The sequence below is a fragment of the Natrix helvetica genome, assembly GCF_964273705.1.
Source record: "Natrix helvetica genome assembly, chromosome: 10".
Classification (NCBI taxonomy): Eukaryota; Metazoa; Chordata; class Lepidosauria; order Squamata; family Natricidae; genus Natrix; species Natrix helvetica.
The window spans coordinates 12752859-12771385 of NC_138561.1; the positions used below are offsets into that span (position 1 = coordinate 12752859).

General features: G+C 39.3%; 1 protein-coding gene across 1 annotated transcript in view; it reads left to right on the forward strand.

Annotated features, from left to right (window-relative positions):
- The window catches only part of CDH5 (cadherin 5), a 30778-nt gene that overhangs the window by 216 nt on the left and 12035 nt on the right, over positions 1-18527 (forward strand). Inside the window, exons 2-4 of the mRNA XM_081963427.1 lie at positions 13089-13308; positions 15805-16093; positions 17331-17447. Of these exons, the coding sequence (XP_081819553.1) occupies positions 13117-13308; positions 15805-16093; positions 17331-17447 (598 nt within the window). The 5' untranslated portion in view covers positions 13089-13116. The remainder of the gene's footprint in view (positions 1-13088; positions 13309-15804; positions 16094-17330; positions 17448-18527) is intronic.

The following is an 18527-nucleotide window of genomic DNA, read 5'->3' on the forward strand; positions in this document are numbered from 1 at the left end:
TCTGTGTTGCTTGTTTGCCAAAGTTAGGTGACCCAGAGTCTCTCCTTAGGATATTTTGTTGGCCTGTTGCCAACCAACTTTCTGGATACTTTACCTGTGATCAAGTTACCTTACCAGAGCCACCTTAACTGTCACTGGAGGCTTTCCAATTGAAAAAACAGTAGGAAGATCATAGAAGACTTTGTGGTTGAAGATAAGAAATTTGAGGACTAGTTGTTACTTGAAAACCCAAACTGTTGCACTCAAAAAATTTAAATGAAATTTTAGGAAAATCTCTTGGGTCTTCTCAAATACCTTACAATGTTTTCATAAAAACTGATGCTTTGTTTTTTGGAAATAAACCAACTTCACACAGTATCAATATTAGGAGTGGATTTTTTTTGTTATCTCCAAAATATGTGGCGTAGGGAAGGTAGTAATAAGACTTGCCTTACACAGTACTGTTTATATTCCTTTCCTTACTTTCTTCCACTCAATATTCCCATTTATGGAGGAGAATTGTAGAAAATTGGGTGGGGGTGGGAATCTCTCTTCAGCCATCTCAGGATGATGTTCCACCATTGGAAGGCCCTGCTGGCTCTTTATTTTACAAAACACCTTACAAAGCCTTATATTTTGAATGTAGTTAGCCATTCTCTTAGGATGCTTTGATCGGGATTCCTTCACTAAACAGGGAATTCAATTCAATTCTAAGCCAGCTCTAGAATTATGTTATTTTTAATTTGTGTGATTCTGTGAGCTGAGCTGGGTACTTTAGTCACTGAGCAAAAAGTACATTTATTAGTTCTATAAGATTATGGACTTGGGACCTCCAAATGTTAATGCCGTATCTCGATATGGCATCTAACCAAAGACAAACAAACCACATTACAGTTTAGTGTTGTCTAAATTAGATTGTAGTGTTTCTTTTTTTACCTAATGAAAAGATTGGAGTGGAAGGAGAAAAGAAAGGGGGGAAAAATCTGAAAATGAGGAACAGTTGATTTGGAAGGTACAAACCACCAAAGAATTGCCATTATGTCTTTGCCATCTGCCAATGTCTAAGCATTTTGGAATGGGAGAATAATTTGTACTCAAAAACTATTCCTTGTTCTTATGAGAAGAATATTCCATTTTCCATGTTTGAATTTTACATAGGAGATTTGCAAGAGCTATTCTTGACTTTATGTGTCCTCCACATTTCTTTATTGCAAATGATCTTGCTTAACAAAAAAAAATCAGGAGTTTGATAACATATTTTCTGACTAACACATTTTATTAAAAGACATAACCTTTTCAGAGTTAAACGTCTATGGAGATTCTCAATCATCCAGGTCATAGTTTTCCCAAAAGTGGGTTTTTTTCCCAAAAAACCAACTGGACTTCAAAAAAAGTCCAGTTGCCTTTTGAAAAAGCATCTTTGGGATTTTTGTGAACTGCCACTCACCTCAGAAAGCTTTCTGCTAATTGAAAAATAATCATGAAAAAGTTGTACATTCCAAATCAATTGTTCCTCATTTTCAGATTTTCCCCCCCTTTCTTTTCTCCTTCCACTCCAATCTTTTCATTAGGTAAAAAAAGAAACACTACAATCTAATTTAGACAACACTAAACTGTAATGTGTTTTGTTTGTCTTTGGTTAGATGCCATATCTAGATGCGGCATTAACATTTGGAGGTAAATCGTGATGAATGAATATATGTGTTTGTGAAGTATAGTTTATTTGGGAAAGAAAGTTTGATGCAATGGGTGAAGTGTTGGCTGATCATGACAGTCTATTATGAGAAGAGAAGGAAGTTGAAAAGAAAAAGGGAAATGACTTCAAGTTGTAGACTTCATATTGTAGCACCGTATTGCCAATTCTTCTTATTTTGTTTTATTTATTTGCTGTATGCTTTCATTTGGTTTGCCTCAACTCAGCTGCCTTTGTTCAGTAGACTAAACACAAATTACTTATTGACATTTTAGTCTAGTCTGCTATGCAAATCCATCTTGAATTATCAGTTTATGGTTCATGTAAATCCAGACAATTAAATGATAAATACTTTTTGAGGACTCTGAAATAACTGCCCAGACCTTGATTGTTGTCATGCGTCGTTTTTAATTATCTGTGGACAAAATACACAGGTTGTCAGGCCTAAAATCCAAAAGGTAAAAGATGGCTTCCAGGTCTGACAGGAAGCCATCTTTTACATTTTGGATTTCAGGCCTGACACAAGTTTGTGAAGAAAATAGCTTGACTCCACCTGTTTAGATATAGGGCTAAACCGAGGAAGTGTAAGGCTAATGTGTACCATCATCCATAGAAGCTTACTAGCTAACTTTAGCCTGGTTACTTTCTCTCTATCACTCTAAACTGAGATTATTGTTGTTTGGGGAAGAAGAAGAAAATATAAACTTAATGCAGAAAACGGGCATCAATATTGAAAGGCTTTCTTCAATGAAATGATTAAAGGCCCAGAAGATTTATTTTCCTCCACATCTGGTTAAGCTGCAGCAGATAACATAAAAGCCAGACTCAAGGGAAATTCACCTAAACAATTAACAGCTTTGGAGGGATTTGCCAACTGGATAACCTGTTCTCATATCCTGCTTTTGTTGAAGCAAGTTGTTGTAATGGAAAACAGGATATATAGATATATATGGATTTGTATAGTCCTTTAACCTTTAGAAGCCCTTCGTGATTGATTGCCTTTGCTGAATTGTAAGAACATCAGATACTGGTTTGAAAGGAGGGGGACACTCTTTTTTAGCTTCATGCACCCCCAGATTGGGGGGGGGAAGGCATACATTGCTTAAGTTAACAAATGCAATGCCCTTGCTAGCATTCTTCTCGGAGAACAAAGGAGAGGATGTTGGCTTGTAGCTGTAGACTCTTCTCAAAGCGGTTCTCTCTGGAGCGAATCCCTGGACACTGAGTTGAGAAAGCTTTTAGGAAAATTAAAGTTGCCAAGTTGCTTGTTAATTCTTTTTTTTTCCCCATACAAATATCATAACTGAATGGAAAACCAATCTGTAAGAGGCAATGCCCCTTCCTTTTTGAGCCCCAACACTATCAAAAGGCACAGGGGAAAGCACCCTGGCTAAGCTGATACAGACTCTAAGCAGACCTGAAATGAATCTGTGAAGGACCAAGAAGAAAGTCATCCTGTCACAACCATTATATGGATATGACTACATTATCCACTCCAGAAGTGTAGGAAGTTAGCACCCACCCCTCTCCTAGAAGGGTAAAATATTCTAGGAAATATTAAAAAGGCAGAATATTATATTTCCCTGGATGAGAAATGGAGAAACATGTTTTTTTTAGCCAGGAAGCAGACTCACTCTTAATAGCCCACAGTAGATGTCAGTATAGCTAGGTCTATTCATAAGCAAATGCCCTCATCCAAGATCCAACAAAGGTAGGATTAGCCCTCTATCCGTCTAGCAACAGAACTCAGCACATGGCACCTGGGGAGATTACATCACCCAGCAAGATTCAACCAAGCTTGGGACTCAAGACACTACAAAGTTACCCCTGCATGGCCTCATGGGAGTCTGACAACCAATCAGAATAAATTTCTTACACAGGAACAGGAAGCTCCAAAGCAGGGCCCAAGAGAGAGTATAAATCTCTCTCTCTCTCTCCCCCTCCCTCCCTCTCTCTCCCATGTGCTTTTTTCTTTGCCCAGGACCGAAAAACCCATGTGGTCCTATCCACTATTAAACCATCTTTCCAAGACACAGGTTTTCAGTGTCTTTCTTCCCACTTGGAACTGAACGCTGGTGGACATTTCTTCCAACAGAAGATTATAGAAGAGCTAGAACGAATGTGCAAAACTACCTGTTTGGTTTAGCAGCATGGATCACAAATCAAAGCATGAGCACAAATATATAGAGAGATAGCCCTCACGTAATGATAATAACAATTAGGCTTGGAGTTATGGTCATAACTCATTACAATCATTAACTGCAACAGTTGTAACTTTGAGGATGGGATATCAGTAAAAAACATGTTGGTCCATTCTAATTTTGAATAGTCGTTAAGCAAGGACTCCCTATATACAAGTAAGAGTAGAATGCACACCCCTTATTTTAAAGGAAATTAAAAGCTTGCCACAATTGAGGTTTGCTTGTGAAGGTGCAGAGAAAAATAGATCCATTACCAGAATGGCTCTCAAGAAAATACATATAATTTTACGTGCACTTTTCTTCTTTTTGGGCTAAGTTCACGGGATTGTATAAATGAGCTGTAAAGGACCTACACAGGGAGGAGAATGAAAAATTAAGTGTGTATAAAATGGGCAGATTCTTGTACAGAGACAGAGCAGGAGAGAATGATACACTAGTCAGAAAGTGATTGAGTATTCTACATTCCATGAAGACAAAATGTTATACTGCACATTATAAATGGAGCCTATGGCAGAAATCCTCCAAAGCCCCACCCTTCAGGAAATTTTTGTTTCCTTTCCCCTTTCTGTGGAAAGAAAGAGACGGTCCCTTCGAACTACGCCCAGAGTTCATCAGGGTTTTATTTCAATTCTGGTTTAGGGTAGCTGGAGAGAAGCCTCATATGCCTCAAAGAAGGGGACTGCATTGTCCAATTTCTCAGCAATGATCTTCAGCCCTTTGTGCCTCAGCTTTTCACGATTTAGTGTGAGCCCTTTGGGCAGGCATTCCCCCCCTCCCCAAAGTACATTCTTTGCAAGAGTTTTGTGAATTGCAGACTTCAGCACAAAATTCTGAAAAGTGCAGGTTTTTGGCAACATGCGCTTTCCTGTTTTCCTGTGCTGGGGAAAGCATCCTGTTTGGGAGCCCTCTGAACTCCTCCCAATGGCATTATGGAGGCCAGCCACAATTGTCATAAGAAACAGATGAACAACAGAGCGTAAAGGTAAAGGTTCCCCTAATGCTAGTCATTCCGAACTCTAGGGGGCAGTGCTCATCTCCGTTTCAAAGCCGAAGAGCCAGCGCTACCCAAAGACAACTCCATGGTCATGTGGCTGGCATGACTAAATGCCAAAGGTGCACGGAACCCTGTTACCTTCCTACCAAAGGTGGTCCCTATTTTTCTACTTGCATTTTTACAGTCTTTCAAACTGCTAGGTTGGCAGAAGCTGGGACAAATAATGGGAGCTCACTCCATTGCGCGGCGCTAGGGATTCAGACCGCCGTACTGCTGACCTTTCTGATCGACAAGCTCAGCATCTTAGCCACTGAGCCACCGCTCAGTGTAGATCAAGCTAAATAGGAAGCAGGTTACATTCAGTTGAAAAGAGAGGGGAAAAAAGAACTACAATGTCTACGAAGCCAAAAGAAATCAAACCAACATTCTTAGTCCAGACATGTTCTAACTATGGCTGCACAGTACCTATGGAGATTCTCAATCATCTAGGTAATGGTTGCCCCAAAGGGGCAGGGGTGATAAACTCATGGCTCGCAGCCCTGATGCGTCACACACTGCCTTGCCCACCCCCATTTTAGTGAAGGGAGGAAAAGTCGCGATACATCACGTCGACAATGTGACCCTGCAAGTTTGACACCCCGGCTGTATAAAATGGAAAACGTTTCAATAATCCAAAGGAGCCATTTTATCTGGATATCTTCTAAATCTGTTGAACTATAATCTACAGGCCCAGGCAATCAATGGTATCGTTGGTCAGCCAAATGGGGAATGCGAACTGGGAAAATATATGCTAGATAGATATTGATATAGACTGGCATTTTTTTCAAATTACTAAATCTATTGTTTTAGGGTACCTGGGTAATGTCTCATCCAAATATTAACAAGGTTCAGTCAAGTTTAATGTTTTTCAGAACAGGCAGGATGTGACTAGGTGTTGCTAACCTTTTATAATTGAATTACTTATTTCAAATTAAGAACACATTGACCTTCAATTTTATTGACTGACAGTCCTAACCCGATTTCTTATTTATTATAAAGGGTTGGTCTGAAACTAAACCCCTTTTCTTTTTATTTGCTGACTTCTCCACTAAAAACTCCTGGAATTTAGCTATGTTGTATTTAATTGCAATTATTCTTAGAAGGCCCTGGGTAGATTCCTAGGATGGTTAAGGGCACTAAAATGCACACTTTCTAATGTTATATAATTCTAGGTCAGGGGTGTCCAAACTTGGGAACTTTAAGACTGGTGGACTTCAACTCCCAGAATTCCCCAGCCAGCATGGCTGGCTGGGGAATTCTGGGAGTTGAAGTCCACCAGTCTTAAAGTTCCCAAGTTTGGACACCTCTGTTCTAGGTTTATGTAGCATAAAATATTATCACTAATCTACTTGTAAAACATCTTCCTCTTATTTTCTCTATAGAAAACATTTTTTTTATAAATTAGAAACCACACAATGAAATATTTCAGGGATTTTTTCCCCAGGAACAAGTAAACATACTGGCAAAAGTAAGATGAACTAGTAACTGATCCCCTCCCCCACCTAAATTTAACTTAATCAATATTTCAGATAGCAGATTCACTAACAGGTTTCTACAGAAGGTCATCGTAGTTCTAGACATAGGTCATTTGTCAGTCATCTGAACCAGGGCAGGTGCAACAAAAAAATTGTGAGAGAGAGGGGGGAGGGAAAAGAGAGAGAGGGAGAGAGAAGAGAGAAAGAAAAGAGAGAGAAAGAACAGAGAAAGAAAAAGAAATATGAGAGAAAGAAAGAAAAAGAAAGAAAGGAAAGAGAGAAAGAGAAAGAGAAAGAGAGAAGACAGAGAAAGGAGAGAAAGAGAAAGTGAGAGAAAATAGAGAGAGAGGAAGAGAGAAAAGAGAGAGACAAGAGAAAGGAAGAGAGAAAGAAAGAAAGGAAGGAAGGAAGGAAGGAAGGAAGGAAGGAAGGAAGGAAGGAAGGAAGGAAAAGAAAGAAAGAAAAAGCACTCTGAAAAGATTTAAGGTGCAAAGTATTTGAGATGACCAAGTGCTAAATCAAAAGATTTAGCATATTAGCATTAAATAATGGAACAACAAAAGGAATTCAAACGTTCCTATTGTGGCTATTACATCTAATCATTACAGAATCCTGCTTTTATAAGAACTACATAAAATTGGAGAGAAGGGAAGAAGCCAAATTATTCCCCAGTAGACAATATCCTAACCAAAAGGCCTAAAATTTATATCAAAGATGGACAAACTGAGAACCAGGGATTCCCGTGGCGTCTTTCTCTTTATTTATTTAGCCAAGTGCATTTAATGCAATAGAATGGAGAGAGAGAAAAAACATTCCGTATCTGACTGGAGAGTAATTGCATGTTTTAAATGTTAACTCAATTGAAGTATAAACAAAATGGATTCTAATTACGTTTGGGTTCTCGAGACGTTTTGGAATGTACGATTCTTTACTCAAAACCCAGGTCTTCTTGTCAGCTCAGGGAGAAAAAAATGGGCATTGATTTAATTTTGTATAACTTTTATTGCACCATTTTCAGTTTTTTTTTCATAAGAAACATCATAAACCATGCAATCTTTTTTTTAAATTTAGTTTGTCAAACTTGTACAAGTTAGCAGGTATAAGTATAAATATGGACATGAATAAAGGAAATGAATACAAATAAATGGGGACAGTAGGGCAGGGACGCTAGGCATGCTGGTATACTTATGCACCCCCCCTTTACGGACCTCTTAGGAATGGGGTGAGGTCCATAGTAGACAGTTTAAGGTTGAAGCTGTGGGGATTTGAGGATGTAACAATGGAGTCAGGTAGAGCATTCCAGGTGTTGACCACTCTGTTGCTGAAGTCGCATTTTCTACAATCGAGATTGGAGTGGTTTACCTTGAGTTTGCATCTACTGTTTGCCCGAGTATTATTGAGGTTGAAACTAAAGTAGTCCTTGACAGGTAGGACATTGTAGCAGACAATTTTGTGTACTATGCTTAGGTCAGACCATAGGGGGCATAGTTCCAGGTTGTCCAAGGCCAAAATTTCAAGCCTGGCGGCATAAGGGATTCTATTGTGAGCAGAGGAATGGAGTACTCTTCTCGTGAAGTACCTCTGGACGCACTCAATTGTATTCCATCATTATTTAGCAACCCACTTTTCCAGAACATAGTTCTAAAAGACTTTCCTTTGTGTTTTTAAATGTACTTGGGGGTGGGGTGGGGACATTCTGTAAAGTATTTGTCTCTCTGCCCACTTCAGTTTCTTAGAATTGTAGGAAACCCGAAGCTCTGGTAGACATTCAGGTCTTTGCCCAGATCTCATGACTGCATCCTTTCTATCCTGCAGTAGGAAGAGTGGGGGTGTCTAAAGATCTCCCTTGATATCCTTAGGAGTCACTTGCTCTAGTCAAGCTTTTGCCATCTGGAGGAAGTCAGCCATGTGGTCATTCTCTTCCCCTTCCTTTAATCTCTAAGCAACACATGCCACGGAAATCTTGAATACTACCAAGCTTTCTTTAAACGGCAACTCACATCAGCGGGCTTGGAATTCAGAATCCAGGTCACACCCCATTTCCTCTGAAGGAATCTTGGCACGTCTAGGAAGCAGCTGGAGCACAAAGGCACGACTGGTTCTTCTATATAGAATAGAATAGAATAGAATAGAATAGAATAGAATAGAACAGAACAGAACAGAACAGAACAGAACAGAACATAATTCTTTATTAGCCAAGTGAGATTGGACACACAAGGAATTTGTCTTTGGTGCATATCCTCTCAGCGTACATACAGGAAAATAAGGTAGAATACATTCATCAAAAATCATAAGATACAACACTTAGTGATAGGTTACTAATAAGCAATATTATACTAGGAAACAAATAAAACAATGTAAATTGTAAAGATACAAGCAACATGGTTATAGTCGTAAGCGGGAAGAGATAGGTGCTAGGAAGGAAGAGAAGAATAATAGTAATACAGTCTTAGTAGATAATTTGACAATGCTGTGGGGATTAGTTGTTTAGCAGAGTGGTAGGATTCGAGGAAAAAACTGGGGGGGGGGGGGAAATCCTTCAGAATATCATAGAACTCTTGACCACATTCAACAAACGTCTTAAGCCATGTTGTCATCTAAACAAGGACATCACTGAAAGGGTGACAAAACCAGAGACTCTTAAATTAAAGTCCAGAAGCATGACTTATTTTATTTCAAGTGTGGGCTCACTTTTTCTCCAAGTCCAGGCTCATAGCTAGAGTGTGATTCAGCAACCATCAGTCTATTCAGAAAACGAGGTAGAATTCAAGAATGAGAAAAATGAGGAGAAACAGAATAAATGATGCACTGGGGAATTCTTCTGTTCCACTTAACTTTTCACCCATTATGAATTAGCTATTTGAAGATAGAAAATTTGGAAGAATTAATCTATCCTCTTTGCAATTCAAGCAAAGTGGTTCCAACCACAGGGATCAGCTCTTTAGGGTAATTATTTAGTTTTATATAATTGCATTACCTACAATTATATAAAACTAGTGGCTCAGAATGTCAGCCAAGGAGCAGGTCTGGCAAACTGCTGACAGTATTTGCCGGACCTTCCAATGCTCAAGGCCCTGGAGACAGATCTCCATTTTTGCTGGCAGAGGATGAAAGGAGGCAGTCGCAGCCGAAACTGAGCTCGGGAGTCTGTTTTTGCTGGCAGAGCACTTGGGTCACCTGAGTGACATCTAGTTGGCCATGCCCACCCAGCACTCTGAGGTCAGACAGAACCCTGATGCGGCCCTCAATGAAATTGAGTTGACACCCCTGATCTAAGGCAATGTTAAGTTTAGCAAGTTTAAGATGTGTGACTTAAACTCCAAAGAATTCCTCAGCAAGCCTGTTGGTTAGGGAATTCTTGGAGTTGAACTACAAACATCTTAAACTGCGTAAGGTTGCGAAACAACAGTCTAAGGAGCACACAAATGAGTGGAAAGCTATTTTTGGAGATATCTATTCCAAGATGTATATGATGAAGCCAGGGCAAGGGAGTGGATCCATCCCTTGTTAATATAGGTCAAAGGAAGGAGAAATCACTATTTCCTGAGACAATAAATCTGATCTTTGCAATATGAGAACAGTCTTTCCCAATATGATGTTCTCCAATTATGTTGGACCAAGGACAAGAATTCCCAATCTCCATAACCAGCCATATTGGCTGGAAAGTATAGAATTTGAAGTCCAATGTAGCATCAGCAATGATAGTCACTGGCTTTGAAATTTTCTATGTGGCGTTGGAGAATAGAGCTCTGCCTCTTTTATTGGTGTGCAACGTATGCACCGCATGTTAAAAATAGGCAGGACTTTGACACCTGGTGGGGCCCATCTTTTGGAGTCAGTGGAAGTCACTGAAGGCATCAAGCTGAGGAAAGCTGTGTTAGAAGATATTCTCAAAGATCAATCAATGTTTATTTCCCAGCAATGTCTATCCCTCATTCCTAGTGCTGCTTTTTGTTTTAATTATTTTTCTATAACAATTGCAAACTTTATTTTCTAGCTGAAATGCAATCTGTGCTATATAGAGGCTCTTTTGTTAAAGTACACTCAAAGTCGGTAGAGATGCAAAGTCATTTGATCTCAGGAACAAGCTAAGATTTAATCTGTTGCTCACAATTATTATAAACCATAAAAGCTGCATATTTTGTGCATTCACTCCTCCAGAGTAATGATCTAGGCCAAGAGTTCAGATTCAGAAAACCATCTATTATTTAGCTAAATGTTTAAAAATGTTTTCTTTTAAATACTTAAAATTATCAGCCGGTATGTATGATTTGGCAACATGACATTCATATTTGCTAACACAATTCCCCTGAGAGAGAAGAGTAATAGACATTTTAAGTGTCTTTTTAACATGTATTAACTTTTCCTTGGGAATTATGATTCTGCAAATTAGAAGAAATCTTGAGTAGAATTGCTGTCCAGGTATAATTCCCAAGATTCTTTGGAGATAGGGCCATGAAGCTAAAGCCTCCATCTTTGACAATGCACATATAACCATTTTTTTAAAAATGGAAAATTAATTCAAACAGTGATAGTACTGGAGATCAAGTTGGGTATAAACAGTTTCTATCCCGTGATTTGGGTGGAAACAATTCCATTGTTACTGTTGCTGTTTATATCATTTGTATGCTTTCCCAAAGGATTGAGGTAGCCCACATCTTAAATATCAGTTTTAGCTTGTAGGAAAAATAATGCAGCCATTAATCTTGCACCTGCTAGGATCCTTGATTTGCAACTCAGAAAATGCCAGGGATGAAATCCTTCCAGTTGTTCACGTTAAGCAGAGGAACATTGATAGCCTTCTGTGTGGAGTTGCGTATCCAGCTCCTTTACTCTAAAATGGGTGTCAAACTCAAGGCCCGTGGGCTGGATCTGGCCCGCGGGGCTGCCCTGGGAACAGTGAAGAACTGGCCCGCAGGCCTCTGCCAGCAAAAATGGGAGGGCTGTGCGTGGCCCTCCTGAGCTCCATTTTAGGCTGTGACAGCCTCCTGCAACCCTCTGCCAGCGAAAACAGAGCTCGGGAGGACCATGTGTGGCCCTCCCTAGCTATATTTTTGCTAGAAGAGTGGTAAAGCCATCAGAGGCACCCCCAACATGAGTGACATTAAGCTGGCCATGTCCATCTCCACCCCATGAGGTCAAAGACAACCCTGATGCAGCCCTCAATGAAATTGAGTCTGACACCCTTGCTCTAAAAGGTAGTCTGCTTTCTCATTATTATTTTTTAATCACACACCACTGCTAGATAAAACTGATACCTCATTGTTTCTAAGCTTGCTTCTTTTCTAGCAGCATCTGATTTAAAGAAAAAAAGACATAGCTCTTGAAATCTGAACAAACACATGGCAATCTCAAAAATGGTAATTATTATGCAAGCATCACCATTGGGGGATCTCAAAAGGAGAGGCATTGTTTAGAGAAAAGGCTAACCCTCCAGTTTTGAAGTGAGGCAATCAAGAGACAACTTTATTTTATCTGGTGTCACGAAGTCTGCTCAAAAATTAACCAGAGGAAGTGAAAATTGGGTGTTGGGGAACATGGAAATAAAGAGAAAGATCAAGTCATTTGAAACATATGAAGAAAACAGAGGCACTGTCTGTTCTGGATTGCATTTTTATGCCATACATATTGACGAGGAAGGTTTGCCAGAAACAAAACTGGGAATTTGAACCAATAAATTAAGAATCTTACAAAGTCAGCATAGATCACGCTTCTCTAGCTTATCAAACAAGCTTCTCCTCAGAACTGAAGAAGCTTTTTGAATGAGAAGAGAAACGTCCTCAGGGAAAAACAAAGTACCAGTTGCCATTTGAAAAAACACTTTTGAGGCAACCATGGACATATGGAATAAAGGATTTGGCCTGATTTTCAAAAAGAGCATTAGGTTTCAGGGATCTGCATGTCTAAAAATGGCAGCAAAAAATCATTATTAACTTTTAATTCATTAACTCATTAAACCTTGAATTTAATTTTTTTTAACCTGCTCATAGAAAACAGCTGGTCAGTAACCTCTCTAAGTGCAGGGGTGAAATCCAACAGATTCTGCAGATCTGGTAGTGGAAATTTTGAGTAGTTTGGAGAACCAGTAGCGGACATGTTGAGTAGTTTGGAAAATCGGTAGCGGAAATTTTGAGTAGTTTGGAGAACTGGCAAATACCACCTCTGGCTGGCCTCAGAGTGAGGTGGGAATGGAGATTTTGCAGTATCCTTCCCCTGGAATGGGGTGGGAATGGAGACTTTGCAGTATCCTTCCCCTGGAATGGGGTGGGAATGGAGACTTTGCAGTATCCTTCCCCTGGAATGGGGTGGGAATGGAGACTTTGCAGTATCCTTCCCCTGCCACTCCCTCCAAGCCATGTTCATCAAGCCACATCATGCCCACCAAGCCACGTCCACAGAACCGGTAGTTTAAAAAATTGAATGTCATTACTGCCTAAGTGCCTGAAAACGTTCTTATATGAAAACACCAAATAAATGTCTAATGAGTCATCTGCCTTTTACTATAGGGTTTTCTTTTCAGCAGATAGAATGTCTGTCTAACCTTCTCTATTAAGTAGGATTGGACCTGGTTAGCATTGGGATGACAGACCACCGAAGACTAGAAGCTAAACTGGAACGTTCAAAAAGAACAGCCTGTAACAAATCTTTTGTGTGCTGTGAACAAGAAAATGTAGTCACCAGATGGTTTTTGACTTCTTCAAACACAGGAGTTCCCAGGATCATTGAACTACAAAGATGGCAAGCTGCTCTTACTTCCTCCTCCTCCTCATTTTCTTGATCCCGAGGTCTTCTGGTGTGCATGGAGACCATTTCTCAAAGACAAACACAAATTACAACTTGCACAAGCGAATGAAAAGAGAATGGATCTGGAATAAAATGCATATTCCTGAAGAGCAGAATGGGACTTTGCCTCATCATGTTGGAAAGGTATGCATGGATTTGGTAATGGTCAATTAATAGTCACCCGGCCAAGAGGTACCACAAGCAAATTCCTTGCATGGAGAAGGACTTTGCCTTTCCACTTGCCCAGCAAAGCCCATTAGGCAGAGATACAATAATACCCAACTACCTTTTGCACAATTGAACGCTGGCTTCCAAAAAGCAGAACACTCATTCCTGATGTTCTGAGATGCAGGAAGCATATCGTTTTTGATAAGAGCCATGGTGGCGCAGTGGTTAGAATGCAGTACTGCAGGCTACTTCTGCTGACTGCCGGCTGCCTGCAATTTGACAGTCCAAATCCCACTAAGCTCAAAGTTGACTCAGCCTTCCATCCTTACGAGGTGGGTAAAATGAGGACCCAGATTGTTGTGGGCAATAGGCTGACTCTGTAAACTGCTGTAAAGCACTGTGAAGTGGTATATAAGTCTAAGTGCTATTGCTATTGGGAGCCTGGTTATCATGAAATCTGATGCCCCATGAGAATTCTGGAAGGCCCCTTTCAATCATCACCATTGTTGGGGGAAGCAGATTTTTAGTGTGGGGTGTCCCTGTTCTTCTTTGCAATTGGAAAGCCATGACCCCTTTATTGAAAAGAACTAGGTAGTGGGTGATGGGGTAGGAGAAAAACTTATCTTTCAAAAGACCATGTGAAACTCCTGCCAATCCAAATAGATGACCCTAGGTGACCTGTTTGAATTGTCTGGTGGGTAAGGAGTCCTAATAGGTTTACGCATGCTTTGTTTCTTACTTCTCTAAGTAAACACTTTCGTTAAAGCCCATGAACACTCCTCTTTTTTATATACTTTTCCCAGTTTTGTAACATGGGACATTTTCGCCCCATGAATGGCTTCTTAGATAAATTCTGAATGCACTCAGTTCTGAGAACCCATCAAAAAATGTTGAGACATTAGATATAAGAGCCTTTCTTGGACATTAGATGCAAAAGCCTTTCTTGGAAGATCCAATAACAAAAGTACCCCCCAAAAAAGGCACTTGGAAAAAGAGGAAAGCAATTCACTGCCGCCTACACAGCTGACTTAGCTGATAGCCCTTATACCAAGTGCCCATCTAGGCAATACTTCTTACTTCAAAAGATCTCGCCTCTTTGTCTTGGCAATCTCATACCTAACCCAGAAAAAGCAGAAAGAAGAAAACAGCCATTAAAAAGGGATGCAGTGGCTCAGTGGCTAAGACGCTGAGCTTGTCAATCAGAAAGGTCAGCAGTTCGGCAGTTCGAATCCCTAGCACCACGTAATGGAGCGACCGCCCGTTACTTGTCCCAGCTTCTGCCAACCTAGCAGTTCGAAAGCACATTAAAAATGCAATAAAAAAAATAGGAACCACCTTTGGTGGGAAGGTAACAGCGTTCGTTGCACCTTCAGCATTTAGTCATGCCAACCACATGACCATGGAGATGTCTTTGGACAGCACTGGCTCTTCACCACCCCCTAGAGTCGGGAATAACTAGCACATATGTGTGAGAGGGGAACCTTTACCTTTTAGCCATGAAAAACCAGCTAAACAAAACCTTTTGCTAGCTAGAGTGATTTGAAGGGTACTGAACAAGTCCCAAAGCTCCTTTCTAATGTAGATACTTCTGCATGACTCAAGTCTCATAGGGAGCCTGACAGGAGCGACATTTTCAAGATAAATCTAATAAGATGATGTTATTAATTTTGGACCAAGATTTGAATATACTATTTATATTATATTCGATTAATTATATATTAAACTTTTGTACAAAAATTTATAAGCTTTATAGAACTATATAGGAGCATTAACCGTAATGTTATATATTATTTACTGGTTATATAGCTATAACTAAGCACAGGAGAGATGTAGAAGAAATTAGTAGTTGAAACAATATTATATTTCCATTCATCATACCTTTAAACTGAAAGATCCATAACTTATAATAATACTCTTCTCCAAACATTTAAATGAATTTACTTTTTGTATGAAAAAGAAGCATTTTGGTGCTTTTTAAAACTTTTTTAAGAAATTGTTTTGAACTCAAACTATGGTTTCAAAGTTTATGAACCTTTTTGAATCACCAATGTTTCTGCATAAATATAACCTAAAATATGATGTGCTCTTCACACGTCCTAAAGCTAGATAAAGGGAATCCAATGAAAACCAATGACTCCAAAACATTAAATTTGTTCATTGATTGATTGAGGGGAAATTATCCACATTTGGGCCAACAGCTCAGAATTTTCTGGAAAATAGAAAAGGTTAGGTAGAAAAATAAGATGCCAGAAATGGCCAAGGAATATCTCTAGAAACTGGAAATCAAAAATGTATACAGAAAACTGAGATGCTGTAACCTGAGGTGGAAGTGTGAAATTCTCAGACGTAAAATGGGTATCAAATAAATTTAATAAAAATAATGAAATGTTAAAGAATAACAATAGCGATGCTGGTTTTTTTATCCCATCACATCTTTTAGAAGTGATTTTCTCACGTGCTTATGCGTTCTAGATCACCTCAACTATCAAGAATCCCAATGCCAAATATGTCCTTGAAGGGGACGGTGCTGGGACTTTGTTCAGAGTTGATGAATTTACTGGAGATGTGACTGTGAGCGAAAGGTTGGACCGAGAGAAGAAAGCTGAATATGAACTCACAGCTCTGATTTACAACCGTCTTACTGGTCAACAATTGGAGGATCCGTCCAAGTTCCGCATCATTGTTCATGATATTAATGACAACACCCCAGTATTTGTTCAAAAGGTGTTTAATGGTTCAGTGGTAGAAATGTCACCACTAGGTAAGCTTTTTACTCCTCATTTTGGAGTAAGATTGTCTAAAATCTCATATCACATTGCTGAATTAACCTTTCGGTGAGAAAACAAGCTGAAACCCTTGCTTTGCTTCTTAATGCTCAATACAGATACACAAGTTTTTGTTCGGATTTGTTTCTGGACCACAATAAAATACGTGAGAAAATCACATTGCCAATGAAAACATGTAAAAGAAACATGTAAAAAAGATGTTGAGTGCAGAGAAGAAACATGTAAAAAAGATGTTGAGTGCAGAGAAGAGCAACAAAGATGATTAGGGGACTGGAGGCTAAAACATATGAGAAACGGTTGCAGGAACTGGGTATGTCTAGTTTAAGGAAAAGATGGACTAGGGGAGACATGATAACAGTGTTCCAATATCTCAGGGGTTGCCACAAAGAAGGAGTCAAGCTATTCTCCAAAGCACCTGAGGGCAGGAAAAGAAGCAATGGGTGGAAACTAATCAAGGAGAGAAGCAGCCTGGAACTAAGGATAAATTTCTTAATAGTTAGAACAATTTATCAGTGGAACAACTTGCCTCCAGAAATTCTGAATGTTCTGGACGTTTTTAAGATGTTGGATAACCATTTGTCTGAATGGTGTAGAGTTTCCTGCCTAGGCAGGGGTTGGACTAGAGGACCTCCAAGGTCCCTTCCAACTCTATTCTATTCTAATCTAAAATTAAACGAGCGTTAGGGTTAGGAACAGGGTTAGTTAAGGTTAAGCAGTTCTACAGGAATTCAGAGAGCAAAATGGAGATTGCCATATTAAAAGTCTCTAATATATTCATGCCATGAACTAAAATAGGGGGAGGATGAAGGAGAGAAGATCTGAGGGAAGCATCTCTCGTCATTGTGTTTCTATTTCGCTGCTAATTTCCTCAGCCCTTTGTTGACAAAAGAGGTTTCACACCATTCAAATATATTTGTTATTTTTCATTCTCTCTCTCTCTCTCTCTCTCTCTCTCTCTCTTTCTGTCTGTCTCTCTCTCATCTCTCTCTCTCTCTTTTTGTCTCTCTCTTTCACTCTCTCTCTCTTTCTGTCTGTCTGTCTCTTTCTTTCTGTATCTCTCTTTCTTTCTTTCTCTCTCTCTCTCTCGTCTCTCTTTCTGTCTCTCTTTCTGTCTCTCTCTCTCTCTCTTTCTGTCTGTCTCTCTTTCTGTATCTATCTCTTTATTTCTCTCTCTCTCTCTCTCTCATCTCTCTTTCTCTCTTACTCATTTAGGAACATCTGTCACCAAAGTGACAGCCGTGGATGCTGACGACCCAACCCTTCATGGACATGCAGATGTTTTCTACGAAGTTACTGATGGCAAAAACTACTTCAGAATAGACAACTCAGGTAGAGGATCTACTGTATAAATATAATTTGCACAAGAACAAGTAAACACAACTGTCTGTGATATTGTCTGCTCGATCAAAGAACAAAATGGCATCTATTCCCTTTCCCATGTAGGAGAGATTATTTAGTAAACCACGGATTATTTAAATTATGTATCAACTCACTAATAGCAGGCTGAGGTACATTTCAGATCTGACCAAGGAGGGATATTCCTTGTATAGCTGAGGTGATTAGCCATATTTGCATTCTAAGTCCTAGAAACCTATTTTTTTTGCTTTTCAAGCCTTTTGAGTGTTCCATCCCTTTTAAATGCATAGGATAATAGCCTTTTATAAACCTAAAAAAAACCCTCTAAACTTTTTTTCACTGAAAGTTAAAATCCATTCTGGGAGATTTTAAACTACAAAACACTGGACAAAATGTCCCAAAGGTGCTTTTTCCAAGTGGACTTTATTAGTGTTTTCTTTGAAATTGTTTTGCTTCTCTTCCAAGAGGCTTTTTTTTTCAGTTTGGAGAACCATGGCTTGGATCACTGAGAGCCTCCATAGATGGATGGACAAAATATTTTTTAATAAATATATTTTAAGTCAAAGAATTGTGACAATTTTCTTAAAAGAACTGACCAGATGTTGTCTTGGCAATAAGCACCAATAAAGCCTAGATGTTTTTTTAAAGCTTTTGAGTAAGTGCTGTCATCAGTGTCAATTTTTAGTGACCTCGTAAATAGACTCTCTGCGAAATAGGTACCTTCAACTTGGCCTTTTTGCTGTTTCAGTGATGCCTTCATTATTAGGTCCATCCACTTAGCTGCTGCCCATCCCCTTCCTTCTTTTCTTTCAATTTTTCAAAGTATTTTGGATTTCTCATAGGAAGTGGAACTTCTCATGATATGTCAAAAATATAACAGTAATTGCCCAGCCATTAGTACTACATGTGATAATCCCAGCTTGATTTATTCTGTGATCCATTGGTTTGTTTTCCAAGCTGATCAGAAATCTTCTCCAACATCAAAGTTCAAATGGATCTTTCTATCCTTTGATAGATAGATAGATAGATAGATAGATAGATAGATAGATAGAT